The following is a 23498-nucleotide window of genomic DNA, read 5'->3' on the forward strand; positions in this document are numbered from 1 at the left end:
TCTTAGTTTCCCTCCCTTCTTTCTGACTGGCAGCCGGGAATGCCAAGTGACCCCCCCCCCAAAAAAAATACAGAGAAACCCGAAGTTGGCAGCCAACTAATTCCACTGCAGAGTTGGGGGCTGCAGAGGATTTCTGGACAGAGAGAGCGGGCGGTGGATGAACAGCCGGCACCGTGCCCAGCAAGAGGGACCTTCAGTTGGCTCGCCCGCCTCTCCAGCGTCTCCCAGAGGCGTCTCCAGCCTCTTTCCTTCTAAAGTTAAAGAGCAGCCGCAGTCTATCCCGACTTGAACGGCAGACGCAGCCGGAGCCCCTTTAGCCCTAAGGACCCACCTGACTCGGGAGCCGGGCGGGCTGGCGGCAAAGGCGCCCCGCTCGAAAACCTGGACCGGATCTCCCGTTTGGTCTGCGCAGGGAAAGCGGGACCAATTGGAGAGGAAGCTGCAGCCGGAGGCAGAATCCGGTGGATTCCCTCAGCTCTCTCCTCGCCAGCCCCCCCCGCCCCTCCCTCACCTTAGAGAGCCCGAGTCGGCTGCTCTGGAGAGGAACGGAGGAACTTTCCCGTCGACTGAACACCGGGAACTGGGCTGCGGGATCTGTAATGGCCAAGGATGTCTTCGGAGGGGGAACCAGAGCCATCCGCTGGAAATAGTCCAGAAGCAGCAGTGGCGGCGACGGCTGCAACTACAGATGCTAGCGAGGAGGTGAGAAGCCAAGGGCGTCGGGGGGGGCGGGGCGTTTAAGCCATCGTGTGTGGGCAACGCCTGGTGGACCGAGCAGGAGAAGCGGAGCTGTCTGTACCTGAGGATGCGTGTACAGTTGCACCCATCCTCAAAAGAGCCAGCGCGAAGAATATATCGGAACCCAGAATGAAGGGACGTTGTGTACCCATGCAACTTGGATGTGGCACTAGGAGAGTTAATTAAGGGGGGGGAGGGGGGAAGCAAAAACCACAGATATCACTAGGATTCTTTCAGGTTAGGCCATCATTAAACTCACACAAAAGTGTTGTTTAAAATAGACAGGTCAAGGAAAACAATAATAAGGCAGGAAGGGGTCCTTTTCGTTTTCTTTTGTAGAAATGATTGAAAACACAGAGTTGGAGATCTGTACTGGTAATCTCTAATGTGCGTGTTTGTGTGCGTGCGTGACGGGTTTGTGTACCCGTCTTTTTCTTATGATAAGATGGGTGAGCAAGAGAAGTTTTTGTTGGGTAAACTTATCTTCCTTGGAGCAGTACCCTGGGCCTATTTGGGGCACTAACCAGCCAACCAAAATGTATTGTTTTGCCAGTCAAAGGTGATCAAGTTTAAAGTCATTTCCAATTGCAGAGAAATGTTCTGAAAACCTTTCTCTGGACTATGGATAAACATATGATTCATTCTTACTCTGTTAGGTTCAAGGATCTGAGAACTATATCCTGAGTCCCCCCAGCCCCACCCTTTTTTTTGCTCCAGATTTCCTACCTACTTTTTATGAATATATCCAGAGCGAGTTTGATCTGATAAACAAGTGCTCTCTCACTCATTGCTTTGCTGCTGTTTTGAGTGACATTTCGTACGATTGGCCTTCTAAACTACAAATGTGCTGATCCAATCTGTTTTCCACCTGGGTCCACAAAACACATTGCAGATATATTTGTCTGCAAATACTGCTAACCTTTACAACAAAATGCCAATAGAATCCACTTGTACATGATTTTGTAATCATAAATTTGACGTAAATTCAGAGGCCTGCATAGTATACGAGGTCCCCGAATAAGATCTAAAAAAAGAATGTTGCTGAATCAATTCAAGGGCTTATCTAGCCTAACGTAGGAATTCCTCAGGGGCCAACCAGGGAACCCGGCCAAATCCTTGTTGGATGTGAGCACAACACCATTATCCCATTACATTCATTTTTTATGTGTTAATGTATTCCATGCTTTTTTCTCCAGGAGCTTAAGCCAGCATACTTAGTATCCCCACAACTGTAAAATACATTCAGCTGAGGCAGTGCCAGATCAAGGGCATCCAGTGATTTCAGCCAATATGGATTTGAAGTGGGTCTTTCCAGTTCCAGGACAATTCTTTAAATACTGGCCCATACTATTTCCTTTAGGCTCCCAATAATTAGTACTTAGGTAAAGGTAAAGGTTCCCCTCGCACATATGTTCTAGTCATTTCCGACTCCAGGGGGCGGTACTCATCTCCATTTCAAAGTCGAAGAGCAAGCGCTGTCCGAAGACATCTCCGTGGTCATGTGGCCGGCATGACTAAATACCAAAGGCGCAAGGAGCACTTTCACCTTCCCACCAAAGGTGGTTCCTATTTTTCTACTTGTATTTTTACATGCTTTTGAACTGCTAGGTTGGCAGAAGCTGGGACAAGTAACGCGTTCATTCCATTACACGGTGCTAGGGATTTGAACCGCCAAACTGCCGACCTTTCTGATTGACAAGCTCAGCGTCTTAGTCACTGAGCCATGGCGTCCCGCATATTTCTCTAATGTTATAGCAATAGCATTGGTAATAAATGCTATTCCTGAAGGAAATCAACCCTGATTGTTTTTTGGGAGGACAGGTGCCGAATCTGAATTGGACCACCTAATGAGAAGAGAGGAGTCTCTAGAAAAGACCCTGATGTTGGGGAATGATTGAAGGCAAAAAGAGGAGGGGATGGCAGAGGATGAGATGATTAGATAGTGTCAATAGTGCAGTGAACATAAATTTGGACAAACTCCGGGAGACAGTGGAGGGTGGGGGGGAGGGACTGGCATGCTATGGTCCATGGGTTTGCAAAGAGCCAGAGACAAGTTAGCAACTGAACAACAATAAAATAAATATTACTATACTGTAATTGTATAATAATAAACCATCATTTTAGTATCTGTAGACAAACTTTAAACTTGGTCTAACTTTAAATTTAGTAGACCCCAATCTTTTGTTATTGGCATAGTGCAATAGAGTTTCCTTTCATTTGGTCTGAAATTCCCAACAGCAGCTTACTTGAAAAATTGTTCGTTCTAATATTGTTAGATCTCTATCCCTCCACCTATCCCTTTTAAAAGGTTAAAAGGACCCTTGAAATGGTTACTTTGCTTTTCATGAAAGTTGTTAAAGTGTTTAGGATGTGGTTCTTGCTTTCTACACCTGTCCATCTCTACGGTATCTTTTTAAAGGTTTCGCAACCAGAATGTTAGACATTATCTAAACTGTAGTTAAACACATTGTGGTTAAATTGCCATGATTTTGAAAATATTATTTTCCTACTAATATTGTAACGATAACCAAGTAAAATTTGTCGTTTTCACAGTAGCTTTAAAATGGGTCAATATTTTAATCAAGTTTTGCAGCATCACTTTGCTGGGTACTTCCAATTCCAAGAGAGAAAAGAGGAGAGACAAAAATGGACGTCTCTCTTTTGATAATTGCTTATATGATTGTATTTGCCATTTTAATCCTTATTCCACTTATTTCTTGTAGTTCTTAAAAAAAATCATTATTTTTGCTTTTATTGATTGATTTGATTTGATTTCAGTGCTGCCCATCTCATCTAGAGGCATTGGCCATTTAAAAAAATAGTTGATCCTCTACCTTAATTATCCAGTTAATTTAAAACTAAGTTTAAAAACATTGCTCTCAATAATAATTCTTGTCAAACCTTTCTGATGTTGTTGTTATACGCTGTGTGTGTGCATGTGTGTCAAACTCAGGGCAGCAGACATACCTAGGGTATTCTTTCACTGTACAAATAGCTCTTTATTCCAACACTTTCTCTTCCTGCACTGGTTCTGAGTCCATAACTTGAGAATTCCTCTAGTTCCCTTGTCTGCTAAGGGAAAAATCTTTTAAAGTGTACCTAAACACGTTCAGTGGATCGTTGATGTCTTCCTGTCTAGCGGCAGTCTCCTGGGGCTCTAAAATGCTATTAAAAGCAAGATCTACCTTCACAAAAGTTGCCCTAATTTCTCTTCAGTCTCTATCATTTTATAGAGACACTTCCAATTCTCTGTTATCTCCTCTGATTTAAAAAAAACAGTATAAATTGATCGCTTTTATATCCTTGGAGATAAAAATAATGTTAGGACAATATGGTATATACTTTTCTCAAAAGGACAGCAATTCCCTACCTGAGTTCTATGGTAGGAATCTTACTTAAGGAATTGAGTCAAAGGATTGGAAAGGTATAAACCAGGGCTGTTAAACTTGCGGCCTGCAGACCGGATGCATCACACGCTGGCCACGCCCATGCCCGGTTTAGCGAAGGGGGGGAAGTCCCAACGTGTCACGTAACACCACCATGATGACACAAGTTTGACACCCCTGTTATAAACTAATTTCTGTTTTGTTTTTTAGAATACTGTGATCATCTCATTCCTAAGCATTCAAGGGAAGGGCCCCAGTCTTCAGTCTTAGAATGATTACAAAGTTAGTTTACAACTCTAGATAAGAAAAACAGATAGGACCAAAAGGAAACTAGGGTCATTTTCTTGTCTCCTATAGAAAATTATTCTCTGTATACCATGATCAGCACATCAAAGGCATAAATACTTCAATTATCGATGCCTTGTTTACTGTGATAATAAAATTGTTTTTTTCCCCCCACACTCTATAATAGGGGTGGCAAGCTGTTGAAATTTACTATCTGTTTCCTTGAAATAATTACAACTACCAGGAAATTACTTACAACTCAAAGTGCTTGCATTGTTGGGAGGAGGTTATGTTACTGGGAATGTATCTTCCAAGAAAGATTTATTTCTGTATCAATATTTTTAGCTGATGTCACAGGGTTGATGATACAGTATAGCTTCAAAGAGACAGTTGTTCTGCTTGATCTGCCTCTATTGGTTACTTTACTTTTTATCCCCATATTTGTTTTAAGAACTTTTCAGATGGACAGCATCTTGAGCAGTAACTTATTTATTTTAAGTACATCAATAAGCCTGCTGAAGTCACTGCAAATTGCCTATGCTCTACAGCAGGGGTGTCAAACTCACATTGTCACTCCGGTGTCATGTGGCATATTAGGACTTTTTCCCCCTTCACTAAACCGGGTGTGGGTGTGGCCAGCATGTGACACATCCGGCCCTTGGGCTGGGAGATTGACAGCCCTGCTCTATAAGTTCCCTTCCTGATAATGACATTCCAGCATGGGTTTTACAAAGAAATCAGATGCAAAATAGCCAGTTCCTGAGCAATCTCTTCACCTCCTTTAGTATTGTTGTGTCCTTGTTATCTGATTATCCGAATGCTTATTTATCTGTCGTAGTATTTCTGATGCATCTGATCATGTTGCTTTTATGGATAGTCTTGATGTTATTAGAAATTTGTGCTTCAAGATCTCTTTGTTTGTCATCTACTGTCTGTTTCTGTTTCTTTTGTACAAAACTACAATCCTTTTCTATTAATTTATTTTTTTATTTATATGATTTATAGGGCTGTCAATCTCACACAAGCAGTTCTAGCCAGTTTACAAGATTAAAAAGAAACAACCCTCCCAAAACATTTGTCCTTCTCCAACCTTTTTCTTGATATTTTTATTGGCCATGCTGTCGATCTCTTGGTAGCGGTTTCACTGACCGTCTCTAGCTGAAATTCTGATATTTCTTCCTAAGCAGCCTGACAAGGCTTGACTCTTTTGACTTCTCCTCTGACCTCTCTTTTTACCAGATGCCTCATTTTAGAGAAATTGCTTCTTTTGAAGGACTTTCCTGTGGCAATATTCCATTTATATTTTGATACGCATAATTATGTGATAGTCATTCCAATTAGTTCAACAATGCTATGCCTTATACTACGTACGTATATGCAGGCTATTCTGATAATGTAGTTTCTTTACTATTGACTCATCCTGATTGATACCGCAGTGTATCGCCAGTATGCTCACTAAATGGGACTGTGGCTGTTTAAATTACCCTGTTATTCAAACTGGGTTATTACACACCCACTGTACTCACATCAAGCAAGGGGCCTGCAGCCTCCTTCCATACTGAATGATTCCCAATTTTCTGGAATTATATTTTTAGGGGGCTAAAAAAAAATCCATAGAGAGAAGCTCTGCTCACAAGTCTTTGGAGTCTTTAATTAAAATTAATCCTTTGTGATTGCAGCATTAAATGGCTATATCCAAAGAGCCTTTTAACTTAACTCCTATGTTTTAATGCAAATGCATGTTTAGTTAATGAAAGTAAATGAGTTGAGTTAATGGAAGTAGATGAAAGCAAGGTGGCTTAAGGTTACCAGAAACCTTATTGTTGAAATCTATTCCATGAGACAAGCTACCGTGCATGTGATGCTGCAAATATAAAAATGGAAGTTTTAAATTAACTTAGCTTGCATCCTGTTGCCAAAATGGAGACCTAAGGTAATTATATTTCCTATAATATAAAAAGCTCAGAAATATTGCTCATTGCTCTCAGATAAACACTGTCCTACATGTAATGCTGGTCGTAGTCAATTAAATAGTAAGGAGAGAAGGGGAAATAAGGCACATTTAAGAGATATTATAAAGCAAAGCATAAAGAAAAAGGAGATAATTGCAGTGGAGAAATAAGGGGACAATGATTTATACTGACAGCTAATTGAGTGTATTGGTTAAGTCACCAGGCTAGAAATCTGGCAGATGGTGAATTCTAGTTCTGCCCTTTGGCATGAAGCCAGCTGGGTGACGTCTGAATTTTGGAAAGGAATCAAAGGCATAACCCTTCCTCAAAAGTGGCAACCCCCCCCCCCAAACTGCAGGGACTTGTCCAGGCTACTGACTGACTTGAAGGAAACCCAAAAAGGAGTCTCTAGTAAGTTAATCAGTTTAAAGGAAGTTACTATAAGCGCTTTATATAAGAAATAACTACATCTTAACAGAAATAGAGCACAATAATGACGAAACGTTATCTTGAATGCATTTGGGTCAATATTAAAGGGGAGGGGAATGACATTGCCATAGGTGTATACTATAGGCCACCCAACCAAACAGAGGAAATAGATGAACTTTTTGCTAGACAGCTAACTAAGGTATGTAGGAAGCACATCACAATAGTAATGGGGGATTTTAACTACCCTGACATCAACTGGGAGACAAACTCACACTTTCAGTCCGTGGCGAACAAGTGGTAAAATTATGTGAAACCCACCTCTGGGCCTATTTAAATATGTTACTACAAATCACCAACATATTAGTTCTCCTTCAGTTTGATACGTTTTAGCTATTCTCCATACCGACTCCACAATCTTTAAATTTTGATAGTTTCTTAACATACGCTAAAAAGAACAGTTTAATATCCAGCAACAAGTCCAAAATTATATTAACAATCCTGTTGATTTCAGTATAAAATGTGATAGCCCAATGAGAGTAGCCAATGTTTAAAGATTTATTAACTTCATTTTAAGGTGATGTATGATGTAATATTCTTTAAAGTGATTATCTACTGGTGGGATGGGACATTCAAGTTCATAATTCCAGAGGTCATGTAAGTAACTAATATCAATTTCAATTCATTACAGCATCTTCAACTGCTTTAAACAAGAAAAGTTACTAATTTTGAAGCAAGGGTTAATTCTTCCCAAGGTACCCACCACTGTGGAATTTCAGAAGCAGTGACAACATCTGGATCAAATAAGTTGAATAAACTACCAAGAAGTACCAGAGGATAAATTGGCATTGTTTTTAAAAAGGACTATCTCAGAATTGATTTGATCCAACATAATACTGTTGAGAAAAGTCCAGTTTACCGGTGTGTGTGTGTGTTGTCTAAGTTTAAACACCATTTTTAAATTGGAATGTAATTTTCATAGCTGTGCCATCCTGAGTGTCTATTTATGGACAAGGACTGGTTTCATTTTTTTACTCTGATTGTTGTATTTGTACATTGTTCCTCCTAATTTCTGATTTCTTTTTTTTTCTTTCTTATGATTATTTGGTATCTTTCTCCACTGAAGTGTTTGTTTTTTTGATGACCTGTTAGATTATGCAACATCTTCCAGTGCAGACTGAAAATTAATACTCTTTGATCATTGCTCCAGGAAGCTGTGTTTTAAAAATACTCAGCATGAATGTAGCTGGTTTTCAATAAGCATTCTATATATCCTTTTTTTAATGTAAGGTAGATCTTTGTACATAGTTCCAATTTTTGGAATGAGGGAAACTGTCACTTATGTCCTCATCATCTCATAACTGGATTATAGTTTTATAATGTGCTTTATTCAGGGTACATTGCCTTTGAAAGTTACTTAAAAACGGAATAGTCCAATTGCAGAGGGGCCAATCACAGTTCTTTATGCCCATTTAATGAGAACTTCCTACATTTCAGATGCAAGTTAAAGTTCTCGTTATTATTTATAGATCTCTTAATGTCTTGGGGCATCAGTTTTTATGGACCATTTTTCTTAAATGAGACTCTTCCCACCCTAGGCATTCTAGTAGAAAGATGTGTTTATGTCCCTTTTCCCCAAGGTTTTGGGTGACAGTAGCAGAAATGTTTTCTTCATACCTGCTCAATCCTTCAGTGTTCCCTTCTTCCCCAAATCAGAATAGCTCCTTCCTCAATGAACAATTTAACAACTAGGGCAAGAAAGGTCATACAATGGGGCAAAATTCACTTAACTGTCTTGCTGAACAACAGAAATGTTGGGCTCAGTTGTGTTCATAAGTCGAGAACTACCTGTATCTCTTTGTGCTTATGTGTAAATAAAGGTATATCAATCTACCTTTCCAGCTCAGATCCTATTTTGGCAAAGGGCATTCCAGGCTAAGAACCTTGCCGTTGTTTATGGCTAACCATTTGGAGGAGGCTCTATCTATTTCACTTCGGCTCCATGAGGATATCAAAGCCTTTCCAAATATTGTATTGTAAAAAGTTCTCTAATCTCAGAAATAATCATAAAGAAATAAATATACAGAAATCACTATTTGGATGTCTTCAATGGTTGAATTTACACAAAGACTATCTAGAGTCTTTCATACTGGGATGGAAAAGAAAGGGAAAACATGTATAAACAAGGACAATGTAAGGCTAAATTGCACAGAGATATATAGATACATCTATTAATTTCTTGTAGCTCATACATAAATGTTGAGGAAAATCAGTGATATGAACCTGAATCCGAACAGGACTTAAGTTCAACTGACTGTAGTTCTTGAAATGTTTAGATGGACTCTTTAATTACTTTGCCGTAAATTTTGTCCAATATTGGAAGAAACATGCACCATCCACAATACTTTATTGGAAATTCAAACCTAGATAGCAACAATGGCACAATTAACAGCATACATCCAGAAGTAAACTTATACTAAATATAAGGCAGAATGCAACAACACAAAACAAAAAACCCCAAGCAATGACAATAATGGTTTCTAAGACAATCTAAATGTTTATAAATCCTGAAAATTAGTTGGAATATAGAGAAAGGGGATGTTATTTGTTTTTCAAAGTTGCTTTTTATTTTTTGTTTGTTTGTTTTTCTTTATTCATAAACATAAATAGTATTATAATTTATTAGGAAGACTAGTTTCATGTATTGGTTAAGGCATCAGACTAGAAATTAGGAGACTGGGAATCCCATTTTAGGCATTTTTCTTTTTGAAAAGTTAGAAAATACAGCACTGTAGATCCAAATCATTACTTGCTAGAGGCAAAGAATAGAAGAATAGAAGATATCTTTATTATGGTCATAGGCCAGCAATATACATCACTTTTTACAATATATTAAAAAAAATAGTACGGACATTAATAGTGGATAATAACACCCCTATTAAGAAAATACATGTTCTCAAACTGTTAGGGTCACTCCCTAGTTTACGTGGTTGAAAAGCTGATAAGTATGTGAATTTATATAATGTTCCAAAAATTGTTCGAGATATCTCCAAAAAATTGGTACAAGTTGACAGCTATAATTCTGTAACCAATCATTTTTCTGGTGGACATTGCAGCAACACGAGGCAAAGAATTAGGTAGTTCCTTTTCATTTAAAAACATCAACTGAAATGACCATTAAATTTAAGTTCAGTCCTCATGCTGGGACAACATTTAGTGCCTCATAGAAAAATAGCTCAGTAGTTCAGAGACTGCACAGCAAGCTGAATAGTACCTTTAACTGTGTCTTTTTAATCTTACTGCTGCCTCTCGGGATCAATTTTACCAAATTAGAGGGTCTGTCTTGCTAGTAACGTTTAGAAGTACAGTGTCTTCTTTTATTTCCAGAACTCATTGAGATGACCCCATTCAACAGCTATTTCTATTATATTTGTCAAAATTTTCTTGCATTTTCAGGATAACTGTAGTTGGTTTATTGTTTGGATGGCTCCAGTGGTGGGTTTCAAAAATGTTTAGAACCTATTACGTAGGTATGGCCTGTTTTGTGGGAGTGGCGTGGTGGTCATGTGACCAGGTGGGAGTGGCGTGGTGGTCATGTGACCGGGTGGGAGTGGCTTGGTGGTCATATGACTGGGTGGGCATGGCCAACTTGTAAAATGTGGTGAAACTCACTTAACAACGCTCTTGCTTAGCAACCAAAATGTTGGCTCAGAAACTCTGGCATTTGAAGCACTCAAGTCTTAAAGCTGTCAAGTTAAAAGACCCTTACTCCCCTAACCCTTTAGGAAAAAAAAACCCAGGGGTGTTCAAAATTGACACTTTAAGACTTGTGGACTTCAACTCCCAGAATTCCTCCTTCCCTCACTCAGCTGCTATTGCCGGGGTGCCACCAGGACAAGCGAGGTTTTGGGAGGGACCTTCCCTCCCCCTCCAGAGAGCCCATGCCGGGAGAGAGGAAGCGAGCTGGTTTGAATGTTGGCTAACAGGTGGTTTAGTGGCCAGTGAGTGCCTCCTTCACTCATTCGAGCAGGCGGAGAAAGAAAGGAGGTATACGTAGCACTCCTTCTTTCTTGCACTCCTTCTTTCTTGCACTCCTTCTTGCACTCCTCCTTTCTTTTTCCACCTGCCTCCTTCACTCGTTCAGGCACGTGGAGAAAGAAAGGTGCGCGTAGCCGAGGGCAAAGGAGCTTGCCGCTTGCCTCCTTCACACTTTCGGGCAATGGGGGTGCTTTCTCGTACACCTTTGGAGAAAGAAAAGGCGTGTGAGAAAGCACCCCCACTGCCCGAATGCGTGAAGGAGGCAAGCGGCAGGCTCCTTTGCCCTCAGCTATGTGCACCTTTCTTTCTCCTCCTGCCCGAACGAGTGAAGGAGGCTGGTGGAGAAAGAAAGGTATGCGTAGCCGAGGGCAAAGGAGCCTGCCGCTTGCTTCCTTCACGCATTCGGGCAGTGAGGGTGCTTTCTCACACACTTTCGGAAAAAGAAAGAAGGCATGCGAGAAAGCACCCCCACTGCCCGAACGCATGAAGGAAGCAAGCGGCAGACTCCTTTGCCCTCGGCTACGCGCACCTCCTTTCTTTCTCCGCCTGCCCAAATGAGTGAAGGAGGCAGGTGGAAAAAGAAAGGTGCAGGTAGCCAAGGGCAAAGGAGCCTACCGCTTGCCTCCTTCATGCATTCAGGCAGGGGTATGCTTTAATAATAATAATAATAATAAATTTGAATTTATTAGCCGCTCCCTCTCCACACAGGACTCGGGGCGGCATACAATAAAACATATAAAACATATAAAAACATAAAACATATGTGCAAACACATAAACATCCAAATACACACATATACAAAGACATACATGCACGGAGGAGGTAACAAATTACATCACATTAGGAATGTTAAAAATCAGCCATTAAAATACCCCATTAATAATAACACAATTTAAAATTCAAAAGGACTGTCAGGAGAAATAAGAAAAAATTACGGTTGAGCCAGGCCAGATAATTGAAAGTGGTGGGTCTTCAGCTGTACACGGAAGGAGCGGAGATCGGAAGTAATCCTGATGTCATGGGGGAGGTCATTCCACAGGGCTGGGCCCATCACAGAGAAGGCTCTGCTCCTGGGTGTCGCCCCCCGACACTGTTTAGTGGACGGCACCCGAAGAAGTCCCTCTCTGTGTGAGCGGATTGGTCGTAGGGATATATGGGGCAGGATGCGATCCCGCATGTAACTAGGTCCTGTGCCATGAAGCGCTTTAAAGATCGTAATCAAAACCTTGAAACGCACTCGGTAGACTACAGGAAGCCAGTGCAGCTCGCGCAGGAGAGGTGTTACAGGGGAGTATCTAGTCCTCCCCATAATCACCCGCGCGGCCGCATTCTGGACCAACTGCAGTCTCCGAGTGCATCTCAAGGGAAGCCCCATGTAGAGAGCATTGCAGTAGTCCAGGCGAGACGTCACCAGCGCATGGGTGACTGTGCGTAGGGCATCCCGGTCCAATAAGGGGCGCAATTGGCGCATCAGGCGAACCTGATGGAACGCCCCCCTTGCCACGGCTGTTACATGGTCATCCATGGACAGCCGGGCATCCAGGAGGACGCCCAAATTGCGCACCCGTTCCACGGGGGCCAGTTGCTCGCCCCCAATGGCCAGAGATGGAAGCAACTGGTTGAACCGGGGGGCCGGAAGCCACAGCCACTCCGTCTTGGAGGGGTTGAGTTTTAGTCGGTTGCCATCCATCCAGACCCGTACGGCCTCCAAACACCGGGACATCATTTCAACGGCCTCGTTGGGGTGGTTCGGGGTGGAAATGTATAGCTGAGTATCATCAGCATACAGATGATATCCCACCCCAAAACCACGGATGATCTCGCCTAGCGGTTTCATGTATGTGTTGAACAGGAGAGGCGAGAGCACTGATCCCTGTGGCACCCCACATGTGAGGGGGCTCAGGGTCGATCTCTGCTCCCCTGCCAACACACGTTGCGTCCGGCCAGAGAGGTAGGAGCCAAACCACCGTAAGACGGTGCCCCTGACTCCCAGCCCCTCTAGCCGGTGCAACAGGATACCATGGTCGATGGTATCGAACGCCGCCGAGAGATCTAATAGGACCAGGATAGAGGAACAACCCCTATCTCTGGCCCTCCAGAGATCATCAACCAACGCGACCAAGGCTGTCTCCGTGCTGTGCCCGGGTCGGAAGCCGGACTGGCGCGGGTCTAGATAATCATTCTCCTCCAGGTGACGTGGAAACTGTTGTGCCACCACACTCTCTACAACCTTCGCTAAAAAGGGAAGGTTGGAGACTGGACGATAATTGACTAGCTCCGTTGGGTCCAGGGAAGGCTTCTTGAGCAGGGGCCTCACAACCGCCTCTTTCAAGGCGGCCGGCAGAAACCCCTCGCCCAACGAAGCGTTCACTAGGCCCAGGAGCCAGTCGCGTGTAACCTCCCAGGATGCCAGTACAAGCCAGGAGGGACACGGGTCCAATAAACATGTGGTAGGTCGCAGACGTCCACGCAACCTGTCCAAATCCTCGATGGCAACCGAGTCAAACTCCTCCCAGAATGGTCCCTCAAGACTCGCCTCGGGCGCCTCCACTGGACCACTGAAAGGGGCCCATCCCATCCGGATTTGAGCGACTTTGTCCTGTAGATATTTCCCAAACTCCTCTGCTCTGCCCTGTAAAGGGGCTTCCCGCGGCCTCTCAAACAAGAGGGAGCGTGTCACCCGAAACAGGGCGGCAGGGCGGTTATCTGCGGACGCAATAAGAGCGGCACAATGTTGACGTTTGGCCGCTCTTAATGCCACAAGGTACGTCCTCAAATAGGCTCGTGCCTGTGCTCGGTCAAATTCGGAACGGGAGGATCTCCAACGACTCTCTAGGCGTCTCTTGTGGCGTTTCATCACCCTTAGCTCCTCGGTGAACCAAGGGGCCAGGGTGGTTCGTCGCCGCAGGAGAGGCCGCAAAGGCGCCACTCGGTCTAGGGCCCCGGCAGTCGCACTATTCCATGCTTCTACCAGGTCCTCCACCCGGGGGCGGGTCAGGTCTACAGGAGGTGGCCCAAGCTCCGTCTGGAACTTATCTGGTTCCATCAGGCGCTTGGGGCGGAACCATCTAATACCTTCCGGTTCCGCCTCCCCGCAGCGGGGGGTAGCACCAGGGAACTCAAGTCGGAGAAGTGAGTGATCTGACCATGACAGGGGAATAATAGTTGAATCCCCTATTCCTAGATCACTCGTCCACTGGCCAGAGACAAAGACAAGGTCCAGCGTGTGGCCTCCCTCGTGAGTAGGGCCCTGAATTAATTGGGTCAGGTCCATGGCTGTCATGGAAGCCATAAACTCCCGAACCCCCTCAGACGCTTCTCCCATCAACGGCAGGTTAAAATCCCCCATCACTAAAAGTTTGGGGGTCTCAACCGCCACCGATGAGATCAGCTCGAGGAGTTCAGGCAGGGCCGCTGATGTATAGCGAGGAGCCAGGTATACTATCAGCAGGCCCAACTGCCTCCCTGGGCCCCATCTCACGACAAGGGACTCACACCCGGATGTCTGCGGCACAGTGAACTCTCTTGGCTCCAAGTCTTCCCGGATAATCACTGCTACCCCACCGCCCCTTCCCTGGGCCCGAGGCTGGTGAAATGCTCGATAACCTGGCGGGCACATTTCCACGAGGGGTAGGCCACCCTCGTGGCCCAACCAGGTCTCAGTTATTCCTGCGAGGTCCGGCTCCCCCTCCAAAATTAGATCGTGGATGAGGGGGGCCTTATTGACAACGGACCTCGCTTTGCTTAACAACAGTCTCAGGCCTTGGGTCTGTAGATCCTGACCACCTAGTATGCAGGGGTTGGTACAAACGACCGGGTATGACCAAAAACCCCGGTCTCCCAACCGACTACGCGCTCTTGATCTGTCCTCGCACCTGCCCCTCCCCACGACCGTTGGTATCAAAGAGCCCTGCACTGGAATGCTATCTTCCCTCTCCTCCCCCACTCCGCTCCCTCCTCCTTCGACCATACCTAGATGCCTGGCTCTACCATCACTCCTGACCTGGTCCCCCCCCCCATCCCTGGAACCCCTTACAATTTTTAAAAGACAATTAATTAAAAAACCCCTCAGTGTGCGCTTCCTCCACCTCTCTGGGTTAATAAACCCGTCCTCAAGGTGGGCCCTTGAAAGGGCAGGAGGCCATAACTGCGAGAGGGGGGACTCTCGTAGCTGTAGCAGGTCTAGCCTCGTATATAACATATTGGACAGGGCCAAGTTCATCAAGTGGGAGCTGTCGATGTTAATATGCGTTAGCAGCCGCAATTCCCACTAAGGGGATAATCCTGGCAAGGGGATAGTCCTGGCAAGGGGAAAGGCAGATGAAGATAGTCCACATCTAGATGGAAATGATGGGCTGATGGAAATAAAATAGCCAGCTGGTGAATAAAAGGCTGCAGCTAAGGGGTAGTTCGTAATGGGCGGTAGGGCGGGTAGCCCATAATAAGTAGATGGTAAATGAGTGGGGGGGGGCGGGTAGTAGTGAGCACTTCTTTCTTTCAATGCCTTCTTTCTTTCAATGAAGGCGTGTGAGAAAGCACCCCCACTGCCCGAATGTGTGAAGGAAGCAAGCGGCAGGCTCCTTTGCCCTCGGCTACGCACAACTTTCTTTCTCTGCCTGCCTCCTTCACTCGTTCGGGCAAGTGGAGAAAGAAAGGTGCTCTCTGCCTCCTCCTTTGCTTAGGTTCCCCGCTGGGTTCGGGGGCTTCTGCCCCTCATGCCATGCTTTGCAAGCATGGTGAGGCGGGGAGAGAGTGAGAGAGAGAGCGGCGACGGGGCGGATGGGGGGAGCGAGCGGAGGCAGCCACGGGAGGGAGTGTTCTGGTACGGTGCCACCAGACAAACGGGTACTGAAAGGCACGCTAAATTTGACGAACGGGTACATGCATACCATACCGTGCCAGCAGAAACCCACCCCAGGGCAAGACATTAGGTGAGGTGCCCCAAAGAAGATGTATAGTAGCAGCAAGAATGCATATCTCCCTCCTGCCCCCAATACAGGGAATGGGCCCTGAAGTGAAGACCCAGAAGGTTTTTGGGTGAGGGCAGGAGATTAGAAACTTTCAGTTTTCTACATGCTGGATGAGCTGTTTTCTACAGCCTGTAACGCCCTTCTCCCAAATCTAAGCAAGGTAAAAGTAGCTAAGTTTATCTGGTCGTTAAATGGAAGCCAGAATTTCTCATGGAAAAGATGTCAATTGGGTCAAGAATAAACTATTTCCCAACTTCAAGGCCAAGAGGTACAGTAAATTTACCATTTTTAAGGCCTTGATAAGGCCACACTTGGAATACTGCATCCAGTTTTGGTCAATGTAAAAAAGATGTGGAGACTCTAGAAAGAGTGCAGAGAAGCGCAACAAAGAAGACTAGGGAACTGGAGGCTCAAACCTACAAAGGATGGTTGCTGGAATTTAGTACATCTAGTTTAATGAAAAGAAGGACTGAGGTTGTGATGGCGAATCTATGGCACACGTGCCAGAAGTGGTACGCAGAGCCCTCTGTGGGCACGCACGTCGTTACCAGCTGTTCTTCTGGTTCCCGGTGCATGCACGTGCACCAGCCAGCTAGTGTTCATGTGCGCCAGAGTGCCATAAACCCGAAGACCAGGTAGCCAGCACACGCATGCACACTGGCCAACTGGTCTTCGGGTTTCCAGCACTTCAGTGTGTACATGGCCAAGTTCTGGTTTGGACACTTGGTGCCGAAAAGGTTTGCCATCACTGGACTAGAATGACATGATAGCAGTGTTCCAATATCTCAGGGGTTGCCACAAAGAGGAGGGAGTCAAGCTATTCTCCAAGGCACCTGAGGGCAGGACAAGAAGCAATGGGTAGAAACTAATCAAGGAGAGAAGCAACTTAGAACTGAGGAGAAATTTCCTGACAGTTAGAACAATTAATCAGTGGAACAGCTTGCCTCCAGAAATTGTGAATGCTCCAACACTGGAATTTTTTAAGAAGAGATTGGACAACCATTTGTCTGATGTGCTATAGGGATTCCTGCTTGAGGAGGGGGTTGAACTAGAAGACCTCCAAGGTCCCTTCCAGTTCTCTTATTCTGTCCTGTTCTGTTGTGTTCTCTTCTGTTCTATTTACTGAAGTTTTTACTTAGGTTGTTGTATCTATTTTGAAAGTGTATAAAAGTATAGTTATCTGAGACTTGTATATCAGGAATTCTTCAACTAACTAGATAAATTACACGTTTCCTTAAAAATAATCATATAGTACATTATTATTTAAGAAAAACAACCTGAAGTCTTCGTCTTAGTAAAGTGTGCTTACAATAGTCACTTAGTTATATCAGCTTACAAATCCACTCAAATCCACTATTAACACTGAAGAATTGATAACGTGTTACTTCCAGACAGGGCTTACTTCCCACTCTGTTAAAAACAATTTTAAATAGAACAGATTGTTAAATAGAACAGAGCTAACAAATCCTGCAAAATGCTTGTTTTCTTTCCCTATGCTGAATTATTTCAAAGCAATTGTTTATTTATTGGAGGAGGCAACCTGGGACATATTGCAAGTTTGGAATATCCTTTACCTGAAAATCCTGATGAGATGTGCCTTATATCTCTGAAAAATGAAAATTTAAAACATGTAAGATTAATTACTGTATTATTTGACCAAAAATGTTCTTTCTCTCTTTTCATTTCTGTTCTTTCTTTTTTCTTCTCTGTTATCTGATTTTCAGCAAAGACCAATCAAGCAATCTTTGAGTTCTTCACTGTGCAGAGAATCTCACTGGAAGTGTCTCCTTCTCTCAATTCTGATATATAGTTGCCTGGGGGCTATAGCTTGGTGCCAACTCACACAAGTCACTAAGCTCAGTTTTGATAGTTCTTTCAAAGGCAAGTCTATGATTTACCATGACAGTCCTTGCTCGGATGGCTATGTGTATATTCCATTAGCATTCCTTGTTATTCTTTATGTGGTCTACTTGGTGGAGTGTTGGCATTGCCGCACCAAAAGTGAACTTCAATACAAAGCTGATGTGGAAAGTGTCTATGATCGAATTGCCAGAATGAAACAGGCCACGCCGTGTATATGGTGGAAAGCCATAAGCTACCACTTTGTCCGACGAACAAGGCAGGTAACTCGGTATCGCAATGGTGACTCTTATACAACAACTCAGGTTTACCATGAGAGAGTCAATACCCATGTGGCTGAAGCAGAGTTTGACTATTCCCACTGTGGATTCAAAGACATATCTAAGGAACTCATGGGCCTGGAATGGTTTTCCACCACAAGACTAAAGTTCACGAAATGTTTCAGTTTTGCCAACATGGAATCTGAGAACTCTTACTTGGCACAGCGAGCTCATTTCTTCACAGAAATAGAAGGTCTGGATGATTACATGGAGATCAGAGAAGGCATGAAACTCAAAAATATAGACTTCAAAGAAGTCATGATGGCTTATGGGGACCCAGAACATCTTCCCTGGTACGTATCCCATTATGCTTTCTGGGTGGCTGCTTTGATGATGATTTCATGGCCACTGAGAGTCTTCATGGAATATCAGACTGCACATGTACACTACCATGTGGAGAAACTTGTTGGCCTGGAGTACAGTGTGCCTTCTGTGGCAGAGGAGCCCCTCTACAGATACCGAATCCCCAGGGTAAGTACTCAGGACAGTGCTGAGCTTGAGTGGCACATCTGCACCAATCGCCAGCTGATTCCCAGCTATTCCGAGGCCATGCTCCTGAACCTGACCCATTCTTCCGTAGGCAACAGTTACTCGATTCGCAGATACAGTGAAATTACTCATGGCTGTGAGACTTGCCATCATGCCTCCAGTACCTCCTCTATCTTTTCTCGCCACAATGGCAGTGCAAACTCACAGCTCTCTCTGAACACTAGCCGCTTCTCCTTATGCCAGCTTCACGGCTCTCACAGGACAGGACTCTGGAGAAGTCACAGCAGCAGCATCACTGACCGTGGTTGTCAGGATGACCAATGCTGCTCCCACTCTAGCCAACTGGTTATCAACGAAAACCCACCCACTTACCAAGAAGCTCGTTTTTTCCCAGTACTAATTGTGCATAGGTCAGAGGGCCAGGAAAGGAGGCACTTCTGTCTCCGCCGTGCTTCCTGCCTGGAGACCTCGCTCTGACTTTCTGCTAAGAGAGTTTTAAGGGCAACTACTTGTTTGCCAATAACAGCAATACATACAACATAAACTCATTAAAGACTCAATTGTCCATTTCTCCAAAAAAGAGAATTATTCATGTAAAAATCTTAAGAAAAGTCAACTCTGAATCTAAGGGTCTCAATAAATACTGTAGGTTAGTTAGGATGTTATCATGATATGATTGCTTCTTCAGGGATTTTTACAGTTTGTATGGTTTTATCCCCCTTTAATCTAAAGCTCATGGTTAGGGTAAGATAAATTTCTAAGGCCATCTTGTGAACTTCACTGAATTCAGGTCCCCCCTGAAAAGCTCCATACACTTCAACTCCTATGCCATAATAACCTGATTCCTGTGTATGCTACATGGTGATAAGAGCCAGATTCCTGATTTTATTATCTAATTTTAAAATAAAAAGATATTGTGTGTCATTCAGAAGACATAATAAAAATGGTTATGCCTACAATCATCCCATAACATCTCTATGCTATTGGTTCCATTTCACTTTTCTTCTAAGACAACTCTGTCTCTATCTCTTTCTTTCACTCTCTCTTTCGATAGGAACACACTTTGCTTCTTCTCCTATTTAAAACTATTAAGGAAATATGTGGAAACATGTGACACACAAAGACCCTCTCTTCAGTCCATGTTATAGCAGTCTATAGCATAAAGCTAGCTTGGTGACTTTGGGGCCATTGCAGGTAATCCTTAACTTATGACTACAATTGAGCCCAGATTCTGTAGCTAAGTGAGACATTTGTTAAGTGAATTTTGTTCCATTTTGACTTTTCCCACCACAGTTGTTAAGAGAATCGCTGCAGCTGTTACCTTAGTCATTCATTCATTCATTCATTCATTCATTGGCATCATTCAGTCTCAAAAAGACTATGCTATCGTGCTCTGGAAAGAGGTAAAGCTGGAGTGTCCTCTCCGGAGCACGAGGCCTGGGTGGATTAATATGGAGGATAGACTGTTACCCAAGCAGCAGATCCCCCCTCTCCACGTCGCTGAAATAATCCAATGGAACGGCAGAGCTGATACGATTGGTTCCAGCTGCGTCATAGGGGTTACAAGAAAGTGGTTGTACCCAGTCACGGACTGATTCCGGGACTCCGGCTCCGGATTTTGCCTTGAGGTTGACTCCTGAAGCCTTTTCCAGTAGTGGATATAGCCACAAGGCAGTGGAGGTTTGTCATCAGAGTTTCCCTTCTCCTAGAAGATGTTACCTTATAACACCGTTGTTAAGTGGATCTGCCTTCCCCATTGATTTTGCTTGTCAGAAGCTTGCAAAAGGAGATCACATGACCCTTGGACCCTGCAACTGTCATAAATGTCTGGATTTTTGATCATGTGACTATGGGGGTGCCATAAGAGTGAGAAACCTTTTCCCCAGTGTTGTTGCAACTTCAAATGGTCACTAAATGAACAGTTGTAAATCAAGGACTATACTTTCTCTCGGCCTTAGATAAGAAGCAGTGGCAAATCACTTCTGAAAACCTGTGCCAAAAGAACTGCAGGGACTATACTCTAGGCAGTTTGAAGATTGGAGACAAATGAATGAAAAGTTGGGGGGAGTTAAGTTCATGAATATTTATTTACATTGGTGTGTGGGTGTGTGTGTGTGTGAGAGAGAGAGAGAGAGAGACAGACAGACAGACAGACAGACAGACACAGAGAGAGAGAGAGATCTTAAAAGACAGATGTCTTAAGAGAAGTTCTTAGAAGAGACATTACTTCACTTCCCATCCTACCCCATGCTCATAACAAGTCGTTTAGAAGTCAACAATCTAATCCTCTCCAGGTGTTTTTTCATAACACCTATTGACAGTACAGTCAGTGATGAAGGGTTCCAGAAGTTCAGTTATGAAAATATCAAGAAGTCACTAGATTCTTACTTCTAGCTTTCACCAAATTGATATCCGTTAGATATATGGTACAATTGTACGAGTCAGGGACGTGCGGTCAGGGGAGGCAGGGGAGGCAGAGCCTCACCGCTCTCATCATGAAAATTAAAAAAAAAGGGGAAAGGGAAAAGGCGCTGAGGAGCCTTCTGCACACGTGGTCGGGAATGGGAGCGCTCCGTGGTCCCCTTCATGTTGACTCAGGAGTCAGGAAGGAGGGGAATGGGACCACGTGTGCAGGAGGCTCCTCTAGCCTCAGCCTCCCTCCTGCGCACGTCCCATTCCCCGCCTTCCTAAGTCAACATGAAGGGGATCGCGGAGCGTGAGCCGCAGTCCCGCGGAGCCCGCTCCACAGTCCCCTTCATGTTGACTCAGGAGTCAGGAAGGAGGGGAATTCCCCTCCTTCCTGACTCAAGTCAACATGAAGGGGATCGCGGAGCGTGAGGCGCGGTCGCGCTCCGCGGTCCCCTTCATGTTGACTTAGGAAGGCGGGGAATGGGATGTGCGCAGGAGTGAGGCTGACGTCGTCCCATTCCCCGCCTTCCTGAGTCAGGGGGAGGGAGGAGCCCCTGAAGGCAGCGAGCGGCACTGGGGGAGATGGCGGCCAATGCAAGCAGGTGATGCCTTGCGGAGGAGGGAGAAAGTGAAGCTGAAGAGGCGGGTGGAGGCCCCTGGCTTTGCGGGAGGGAAGTGCCACGGTTCTCGGAGCGGAGGAGTCTCCTTTTTGTGGGACTTTGGGGTGGCGAAGTTCTTGGCCCCGTTTCCTTCCCCAATCGCCTTGTACGGCTCGGTAAGAGAGCTCTGACTCGGCAAACGGACCCCAGGCTTGCACGCCTGCCCTGGGCATGTCCGGAGGAGGGACGAAGAGACACCCAAGTCCTCCATGGGGCTTTTATTGTGCAATTGAATCCGGGAAAGAGAAACCTTCCGCTGTTTTTAATGTCGGCTGGCGCAGAAGGGGTTTTTGGGAGGAAAGTGGTTTTTTTTAATTCCGTGGTAATCCAGTTTCAGAGAGGTCAGGAGCCAGCCTTCTCCATATATTCAGATGGTTAAATTAATGTCAGAACCCGGGGTTGCCTGGTCTATCTCCAGTATGAGGTCATTGGGGTGTTTATTATAGAGTGCTTAAGTCAGCTTGGCATTCAGGTTATATGACTAATCCTTTACAGGATTTAGGATGGCCTTTTTTTTTAAAACAAAGCAATCACTCAGGAAGGAGGGGAATGGGACCACCTGTGCAGGAAGCTCCTCAGCGCTAGCCTCCTGCACACGTGGTCCCATTCCCCTCCTTCCTGAGTCAATATGAAGGGGACCGCGGCTCACGCTGATGACGTCACCAGCCTCACCAGCCATAAACCTCACCGCACGTCACTGGTACGAGTTCTACTCCAACACAGTGCACCAAATTGAATGCTATCTCAGTATCATGACTGAATAGCACATCTAATTTACTGATAATTCTTCTCATTTCTTCAAATGTTCCAAAGCCTGAAATATGGTGGGGGGGGGGATAGAAAAATACCTTATTTGCTATTTCCACTATGCAAGGGAAAAAAGCAAAATATGTGAACCCGAGAGATTTAATAAGATCTTTCTTTGGTTCATCACAGATGTGTCTGCCATGTCTCACTATCTAATGTTCTCTTCTTTCCTCTCCTCTTACCAAAATTTGCTTTGTCTTTCATTTACTTCTTTCCCCCAAATAGTTCCTTACCCTCTTCAGTTCTTTATCCTCCCTCTGTTGGCTTTCTTTTTGGCCAATTTTCCAAGGTGAGTCCAAGTATGTATCCATTATCTTTTCTTTCTTTTTTCTTTTTTGGCAATATACTGTAGTCTGCTGATGCTGATGAAGTATATTTCTCTCCCACACAGTTTTAACAGGGCATCTTTCCAAAGAGGTAAATAGCATGCTTTAGTACCATTGGCTGAAGCAGTGATTTGCACTGCTGCACATCCAGTCCTGTGCTTTTCATAAAGAGTAGTCCCAAATGGACGTTTTTACAGTACATGCCAATTATTTGCTTAACATACAAAGGAACTTGAGAAAATATAAGGTTCTGTTAAAATAGGCTCGAACAGAACGGCAGAACAAAAAAGGCATTTTTGTCTCACTGACGAGAGTCTATTTTTATGTCTTTAATATATTTCTACTGAGCAAAATGATTCTTTGGTCTGCTCACCTATTCTTAAAAGTCTATACATCTTGCAGGTACCCTTACAACCAAGGCGTCCACCTTCCTCCCTTTTTCCTCAGGTAAAATTATATTCTCAGAAGCTTCACATCAGCAGTCTGTGGACATAGAAACACATGTACACACACACACTCTCTCTCTCATGCACACATATTGAAGAAATCTTCAGAAGGATTATGGGTGTGGGCTGCATGTGTCGATGATTCCTGAATTGCAACAGACTGCCAAACTGTATTATTGCCTTTTATAAACACCAATGCATAAGCCAGTCTAAAGAAAATAAATTATTAACGATGATTATTAAATTATTAAAAAATTCTTCTTCAGCCTAGTATTCCCTCAGAGGTATTGGCTATTGGCCAACATGCTGACAACAAAATGGAATCTGTGGTCTCATGGTGTAAGAATGAAAAAAGCATGAGTTAGGGACTAACCCTACACCGCCTTT

General features: G+C 44.3%; 1 protein-coding gene across 1 annotated transcript; it reads left to right on the top strand.

Moving 5' to 3' along the window:
• Window positions 1-574: 574 nt before the first annotated feature.
• On the top strand, window positions 575-19322 carry LOC309383225 (transmembrane protein 151B-like). Its single transcript, XM_081935490.1, has 2 exons — window positions 575-702; window positions 17520-19322. Exons 1-2 carry the CDS (start codon window positions 610-612, stop codon window positions 18939-18941), a joined length of 1515 nt encoding a protein of 504 aa, XP_081791616.1. The 5' UTR covers window positions 575-609; the 3' UTR covers window positions 18942-19322.
• The last annotated feature ends 4176 nt before the right edge of the window (window positions 19323-23498 follow it).

Source organism: Natrix helvetica, assembly GCF_964273705.1.
Source record: "Natrix helvetica genome assembly, chromosome: 1".
Lineage (NCBI taxonomy): Eukaryota > Metazoa > Chordata > Lepidosauria > Squamata > Natricidae > Natrix > Natrix helvetica.